The 8,462-nt window shown below is 44.0% G+C and overlaps 1 protein-coding gene across 1 annotated transcript in view; it reads left to right on the top strand.

The window, feature by feature from the left end:
• The window catches only part of CIT (citron rho-interacting serine/threonine kinase), a 158,540-nt gene that overhangs the window by 71,964 nt on the left and 78,114 nt on the right, over window positions 1–8,462 (top strand). Inside the window, exons 11-13 of the mRNA XM_023528160.1 lie at window positions 4,003–4,108; window positions 4,994–5,137; window positions 6,415–6,534. Of these exons, the coding sequence (XP_023383928.1) occupies window positions 4,003–4,108; window positions 4,994–5,137; window positions 6,415–6,534 (370 nt within the window). The remainder of the gene's footprint in view (window positions 1–4,002; window positions 4,109–4,993; window positions 5,138–6,414; window positions 6,535–8,462) is intronic.

Genomic DNA, 8,462 nt, shown 5'->3' with positions numbered 1-8,462 from the left:
CCTAGTATCAAATGCTGGCAACAGTCATACTAGGAGTTTTAAATGCCTAGACCCTAAATCACAGGCATTTTCTTCTGATGGGCACCGTGGTTCTCAGGCCTGTCTGTACATTAGAATCATCTGGAAGCTTAATAACAACGGTGCTGTTCAGGCCCCACTCCCAGGCTGTCTGTTTCTGATTTAACTGGTTTGGTTGGGCCCTGGACATCTTTTTTCTTTTTCTTTCTTTTTGTTTTTTTTAAGATTTATTTTTTTTTTTTTAGAGCAATTTTAGGTTCATAGCAAAATTGAGAGGAAGATACAGAGATCTCTCACAACCGCCCCCCCCCACCCCTACTGTCAACATCCCTCACCAGAGTGGGACATTTGTTACAATCAGTGAACCTACAGTGACACATCATTTTCACCCAGAGTCCATAGTTTGCATTGGGGTTCGCTCTTGGTGGTATACATTCTGTGGGTTTGGACATTTATATAATAACATGTATCCATCATGATAGTTTCATATGCAGTGTTATTTTCATGGTCCGGACATCAGTATTTTTGAAAAGCTCGCCAGGTGATTACGCAGGGGAAGTTCCAGAAAGCTGCCGTGACCTTTCCCTGCTCTGTCATTCAGTCTCTCGTGCTCCCATCCCATTATTGTTTATAAGATTGTTGCTACAAGCCGGGTTTAATCACAGAATTCTTACTGTAGCATTTTTAAATTGATTTTTATTTCTTTAAAAAAAAAAAAAAAGATTTCCTTAGCACCTTTATTCTGAAGAGCTCTTAATTGCTATACTTAGAACTTCTAAACAATGAACATTTGTGAAGCATCGAATTAGCAGAGTAAAGAAGTTGGACCTTGGGTGACGAGTTGGGGCTGTGGCATTGGGCTGTGGCATTGTCTCCTACTTGTGGCTGTGGGTGGGGCCGCACATCTCAATTCTGGGCCCCATTAATGAGTGACCTAGAAACTTTTTTTGTGTATGTGTGAATAAGCAGATCAGCTTTGTACCCACAGCAGCACACTTTAAACATTAAATACCACTGGAGTCGGCTCTCCATGTGTCATCAAGTTTTGGGAGCCACTTCCCACCCCATCATCACTCACCCATGTAATTGCTCTTAAGGGTGCCAGTTTTGTTCTTGGGCACAACGAGCTGTGTGGCCCGTGTTGTTATCTGTGAGTCATGTCAGTGCGTGTGACTTAGTGACATGTTGATGACTCTTGATTGTGGAAGGACCAGGGAGCCCACCTGTGGATCATCCTTCCCTCCTTGCTTGGTTTGGTTCTTTTTCTCTAGCTCACCCCGCAGAGTGAAGTCAGGAATAAAGGCAATAGCATAGGCCATGCCAAACAACCCAGTTGATCTCAGATTAAAAAGGAAAAAAAAAGTGTGTGTTTGTGTGTGTGTGTATGTGTGTGTGTGTGTGTGCGCCCGCACACATTTTAGGTAGAAAACAGGCTAGTGAGAGAGATGTAGAAATTGGTTAAAAATTTTGTCCGAAAGCTAGATTTTAAAAAGGATGCGTTTCTGGGTTTCAGTCCCTGTTGCCCATTTCTATGAATAATCGACATTTGTTTTAATATGAATGATGTTACAGAGGGAATTTAGCCCCCTGAGTTTGACTATTTCAAGCAGCCGTTTTAGGCCTGTCAGGCATGTGCTATTTATGATGTCGCATGGGTTGTGATAAAAATGACAGTGATTAAGTAGTGGTTGGCATCTACTGAACCTTCATGACGTGCCAGGCACTGTGCTAAGGGGCTTTACACAGTGTACCTCATTTAATCCTTGCAAGAATTCTTTGAACAGGTTGAGAATTATCTCCGTTTCACAGATGAGGAAACCAAAGTTCAGAGAGATCATGCAGCTGGGGAGTCAGAATTTGAACAGAGCAGCCTGACTCTGGGTATCAAATCACTCGGTTGCCCTGTAGTGTGTGTATGTAGGGAGGTGTCACTGGGGTTCAGTGAACCAGCACTAACACACCGGTCCTTGTCACTGGGCTGGAAGCTGCAGGGAGAGAGGTGTTTCAAGTTGCTGCGGAGAACTGACCTCTTTTAGGCAAGGAAGTGGTTTGGGGCAGCAGAAAGCAGGACTTTCACCTGCTGGTAGGAAGTGAAGGCTCATCGACAACCAGCTCCTGCAATCCTGTTACCAAGGCAACAAAGATGGGGCTGTTGGGCCATGGTGGGCTCTGCCACATGACCTTCCCTGAGTAGGAAGCTTTGCCTGCTTTCGCTCCAGCCCCGTCCTTCACTAACCCTAGTGTTTGTGCCGGGGAGCCAACCCCTGAGGGAAGCTGTCCTGGATGAGAACTGTCATCTCCACCCATAATTAACCGCTTCTAGAGATGAAGCAGAGTGTGTGAGTTACACACGCATGTGCGAGGAAGTATGTCCTCGCTGTGGAGAGAGCATCCTTTTAGCCTGCTCTTACGAGGTCATGCTGCACTGTCTGTTGATGTTTTCCTGAAGGTTGTTATATCAGGGGCATCAAGTCTGTGTTGCTACCCCAGCTTTCTTTTGAGACCAACAGAAACCACTTAGTAACTGGCAGGTTACTTAACCTCTCTGGGCTTCCATTTCCTCATCTATAAAATGGGGATAATAAATTGTATCTGCCTCCTGGAGTTGCTGTGGGAAATGAAGAGTTAAAACATGTCTAGCGTTAGAACAGAACCAGGCCTGTTGTCAGTGCTTAAGAAGTGTATGAGTTTTCTATGGCTGCTGTAACAAGGTGGCACAAATTTAGTGGCTTAAAACAACACAAATTTATTATCTTAGAGTTCTGGAGGCAGAAGTCTGACATGGGTTAACTGGGGTGAAATCAAGGTGTAGACAAGGCTGCAGCACCCTCTGGAGCCTCTGTGAGAATCGGTTCCCTTGCCTTTTCCAGCTTCTAGTTGCTGCCCAAATTCCTTGGCTTGTGGCCCCTTCCTCCATATTCAAAGCCAGCAGTATAACATCTTCAAATCTCTCTGACTCCGATCCTAATCCTGTTGTCACATCTACTTCTCTCTTCTGCCTCCATTTTACAAGGACCCTTGGGATCACATTGGACCCACCCAGATTAATCCAGGATAATGGCCCCATTGCAGAATCATTAACTTTATCACATCTACACAGTCTCTTGCCAGGTCAGGATATGAACATCTTGGGGCAGGGGCATTATTTGGCCTACCATAATAAGCCTTACCAGTTTTTATAAAATGAAACAATCAACTGGCTAGCTTGGGGATAGAATAAACAATAATTTGATCAGTATAGTAACTAACGATATTTATTGGGTACTTGCTGGGTTAGCTGTCCTGCTTCAGGACTGTGGCATCTGTTATTTCTCCTCCCTAGAGCTTGTTCCCTTCCAGAGCTTTAGATGGTCAGCACCTTATTATCCTTCAGGCCCCAGCTCAAATGTACTCTCTCAGGGAAGCCCTCCCTGATTACTTAAAGCAGACCCTCTACCCACTTCCTCTATCATATCACGTCACTCTGTTTCCTTCTCTGACAAAAATTATCATCGTCTGTAACCTTTTCGTTTGTGTGTCTGCCTGATGCATTCTTCCTGTCCTCTGTGGAATGTCAATTCCAGGAGGGCAGGGACCTTGACATCTTGTTTACTGCTATGCCAGTGCCTGGAGTGGGTTCTGGAACACAGTAGGTGCATAGTACATACCTACTGAGTAAGTGACTGAAGCCCTTAGCGGGATGCTGCGTTTGAACCTTCTTTAGTGGGTCCTTTTGTGATCATTGCACTTCATATACATGGAACCCGAGGCTCGGAGAGCCTGAATTGTTGCCGCAGGTCGGTGGTGACTGACTTTACATCCAGGTTCGCCTGCTTCCAGAGTTCTTGCTTCCTTTCACCTCCCTGCCTCATGGCCTTGAGGCCATTAGACACTCTGCTAACAGCCACAGAACTCCGGAAGGTCCCTTGTCTGTGACAGAGTTTTTGAGTGCATCTTTCCAAGCCCACCTACTTGCCACCTTGACATTGGTTTTCTTCTATCTAGGTCTGTTGTGTCGGGCCTGGACTCCCCTGCCAAGACTAGCTCCATGGAAAAGAAACTTCTCATCAAAAGCAAAGAGCTGCAAGACTCCCAGGACAAGTGTCACAAGGTATTTATTTCCACAGCCGGCCTCTCTCCTTGCTCCAGGATCCTCCCGTCAATATATGCCAAGGGAGCCGCCTGTGGCCGCTGCTGGCACTGAGCCACCTGCTCCCTCCCTCGCCGAAGTCACGCCTCCGGCAGCTCAGAGAGAGATGAATTCGGGCCTTGACGTTGCTGTAAATCCTTTAAATCTTAACCAGAGGAGGCCCTGGATTTAAATCGGCCGGTTCCTCAGCATGGCCCAGCCAGATGTCTGCTTCTTCCGGCAGGTGGCGTGGGTCCTCACCTGTGGCCGAGATGCAGCCCATCTGCTTTGAGTGATGCGAAGTCTCTCTTCCTAGTCTTTAAAAACTCCTGCTTATGTAACTGTGGCCACGGTGTTGGTTATGCTCAACGTCTCTTAACACTCACTGTTCCTGCCTGGGGGCAGCTTTCTGGGAGCTCGTAAAAATCACTACTTGCCTGGGACTCTTAAGAGTGCAGACGAATACGTATCTCCTTGCCCTGTCCTGGATTTGTCCTCTAGATCTTTGCAAGGAGATGGGGGGGATCAAGATGGATTTGGGATAAATTAAAGTGACGTCTGCAAAAACCCAACCCAACCAAAAAAGCAAACAGGTGAAAAAAGATGATTGTGGCTTCCTTGCTCACTGGGTTAGAGAAGTGATCAAGTGTGAATCGAGACTTGAATGAGAGGAGTGACCTAGCATTGGTGACAATCCTTACGAAGATCTGTGTGCTCCCTGGCGAAGAAACAATGGTATTTCCATCCTAACCTTTGGCGAAATAGCACTAGCCCGGACCACCAGGTGGTTTCGGAGGGTGCTTGAGATTTGATTGCTCCCAATGAACCTCCATGGGCCTTTTTAACCTGTCGATGTGTTTATTTCAGATGGAACAGGAAATGACCCGGTTACATCGGAGAGTGTCAGAGGTGGAGGCTGTGCTTAGTCAGAAGGAGGTGGAGCTGAAGGCCTCTGAGACTCAGAGATCCCTCCTGGAGCAGGACCTTGCTACCTACATCACAGAATGCAGTGTGAGCCTTCCCCAAAGTCCCCTTCCCTTGGAGGTGGCACTTCCTGTTGTGTGTGTCTCATCCTGTTTCATGACAGCTTCATGAGGCACATCACAGCCAATGGCAGGACGTAGAGAGAGGGAGAGTCCAGAAGTGAGATCTGTGATTTGCAGAGCAGAGTGAGCCAGGCGAGGGGTTCCAGAGCAGTGAGACTGGGCTCTAGAAAGTCCGGGTAGGCCGCGGAGCTTGGAGGCGGACGTAGTCGTCATTGCAGCGAGTCACAGAGAGCCCTGACATCTCCCATCCCAACTTCTCTGGTCCGCATTATGTCTGACATGGTCAGCCTCGGGAACCAAACTCACAAATAAGTGCAAGAAAATGTATTTGGAATCTGCCTGAAATCACTTTTCCATTGCCTACTACCAGAGTAGCAACAAGAAAACTAAGCCTCTAAAACCCAGACCCTCTGTCATTATTTACCATGTGGCTTTTTTTTTTCTTTCCTTCACAAGAGTAGACTGTCTTCTCCATTGTCTCGTTAAATTTTTCATCCAGGTGTTTTCTTAATGTGCCCAATTAAACAGTTTTAAGAAGTTTGAATCACACATTTTTCAAGTTTTTTGTTTTGTTTTTTTTTCACGAGGGAGAGGAAATCTATAGGACATGGCTAATTAAGAATAACTGCTATGTTTCCATTCCAGATTTGGCTGCCTTTCAGTGGTGGGTGAAGTTATTCAGCTATGTATTTCAGATCTATATTTCAGTGCCACTGAAGCATTGAGGGAACCTTATGGATGAAAGGTGTCCAGGAGATGTAAGCCAGGAAATGAAAATAGACTGCTAGGAGAGTCTTAAATGACAACTGGGCAGAGAATGCAGTCATTGCTACTTTGAAAGAGATGTATACTTGAGAGTCCTTGCATAACTGATATTACAGAAAAGACTTTGTAGCCATCCCAATGGTGGTTATAATGGCTAAGGGATCATCCTAATTTTTAGTCCTGAACACACAAGTAAGTATCTGCTCCGACAGGTAGATAGATATCTGGTGGTAGGAGACAGGTTGCTGTAGTTTCAGGCAAGATTCGTAAGGTTACAAGGTCGCGATGATGTTTCTTGAATCCAGGGGTTTTACAGGATGAAAACTGGAATCGGCAACCAACTGGAAGCTGTCAACTTTGGTCCGTCACCCGAAACCGTCTTGGCGTCTGTGAAGCGGCTTGCAGCTCCCTTAATGAATCTTTTCAAACAGAGCAGGATCCACAGGGCATTCCTATTAAAATTTTTGCTTTCTGCAGAGCTTAAAGCGAAGTTTGGAGCAAGCACGGATGGAGGTGTCCCAGGAGGATGACAAAGCACTGCAGCTTCTCCACGATATCAGAGAGCAGAGCCGGAAGCTCCAAGAAATCAAAGAGCAGGTATGACTGCCTTGCCGGGAGCAGGGCGGCCGGTGTGACCTCTGATTTCCAGAGAGGTGTGTTTGAGAGGCAGAGAGGAAAAGAGACAGGAGAGTGGGGAGACAGAGAGGTATATAGGTCATTTGGAAACTTTCAATTCTCCGTGGTTTGTATAAACTGTAGAGTGCTTGTTCTAGCTCCTTTGAAATCTGCACCCCATAATGGCTACTGTGGCATAGGTTTAGAGCAAAGCTGGGCAAACAGCAGCCTCTGGGACGAATCTGGTCCACTACTTGTTTTCTATGGCCACAAGCTAAGAATGGGTTTTGCATTTTTAAAAACGGGAAAAAAAAGAAGAAGAATATTTCATGACATGTGAAAAATATGTAGAAGTCAAATTTTAGTGTCCATAATAAATAAAGTTTTATTGGAACACAGCCATGCTTATTTATTTACGCACTGTCTGTAGCTGCTTCTCATGCTACAGTGGCAGAGGGTGCGGTTGTGACCAAGACGATGTGGCCTACGAAGCTGAAATTGCTTAATATATAGCCTTTTGCAGGAAAAGTATGCCATCCTCTGCTTTAGGCTATTAAAAAAACTTGAATATTTTTATAGCTTTTCAAATATACTTTAAATTTTTGAGAGAAGCCTGGATAATCCATAGGTCTACTTATGTAAAGAAATATTCTAGAAGTAGAGTTTGAGCAGTTAAGGCCGAGTAAGATTTAACTTGGCAAATCTGGGTGCAGGAAGCCATCCTGTGTGTTCGGAAGAGAGCACTGAGACCTTTAAAAAGCCCACTCTTTTTTTCCTCCCCTTTTCTAAAAGGGTTTTCTTTCTAGATGGTCCATTTTTATTTCACTGCATTGTTTCCTTTTTAGCATGGATTTTTCTGTCCTTTGAAGAAACCGTAAATAGAAACTTTAATGAAGAAATGACAATGTGCAATTGGAAAGTTGAATTATCAGCTGCCAGGCAACTCTCATTCACTTCAGAAAACCTAATGTAAACAGTGATGGAAATGAACATTTTTGTCTCTGGGTAGCACAAACTTAGCCATCTGGGTGATGCTAAATGAAATGTAAGAAGCTCTTGCAAATAATTTGATCCACTAACTATTCTTTAAAGAAAGAATTATTGTTTTGGGAGGGTTTTGTTGGCATAATCTGTTTCTCACCTTAATATTTTTAAATGATTGGTTAATATTCTCTTGCACAATAAAAATGTAAATATGCAGAGGAAACGTAGCAATCTGGTTATCAGGCTTCTGAACAACGATACTAATCTTAGAAATTTTGAAGGCCACGTGTACAGTTTGAAAAATCTGCTTTTATAGTTGACTCATTGCTCCTTTATCAACAAAGTTTTTTTTTTATCCTAAAAGTTTCAAGAGGTGGGATTTTTTTTTTCTCCCATTAGTTCAATGTGTTTGGAAATTTGCTTTTGGTGACATCCTGGGGGAAATGAAAGCTGTGTTTGGCCACTAGAGGGAGCAGCTGGTGTCCATGAATTCCATAGAAACAGAATTATCAGAACATTCTGAAAGGTGGTTAAGTTCAAAGAAATGTCTTTTGTGATTCATATCACAGTTGGCATGCATGTGGAGTTTTAGATTTAACAACTGCTAAAAGTTCCACAAAGAAAACTTCTTAGTTTCAGATTTGATTTCTCATCAGAAGAAGGATTTATTAAAATGACTTTTGATAAGTTTTGTGAGAGCAGGCTGTTTGCAGTCCAGAAAAAAAGCATTTCATGCTTTCAGCAAACTCCTAATATTTGGTTTGCAGCATGCCGATTCCTCCCAGATTTGGCATTTTTTTTGCCCCCACTCTTTATCTCGAAAGCTAATTTCCATACAACTATTAATTTTTTAATATTTTGCTTCTACTTAGCTACTCCCTATAGAGTATTTGGATTTGGTTTAAAGTACAAACATTTAAGAGTCT

Source organism: Pteropus vampyrus, unplaced genomic scaffold, assembly GCF_000151845.1.
Source record: "Pteropus vampyrus isolate Shadow unplaced genomic scaffold, Pvam_2.0 Scaffold23, whole genome shotgun sequence".
In the NCBI taxonomy this organism is placed as follows: domain Eukaryota; kingdom Metazoa; phylum Chordata; class Mammalia; order Chiroptera; family Pteropodidae; genus Pteropus; species Pteropus vampyrus.
The sequence above is the reverse complement of the archived record's forward strand: the minus strand, read 5'-3'. Positions and strand labels throughout refer to the sequence as shown.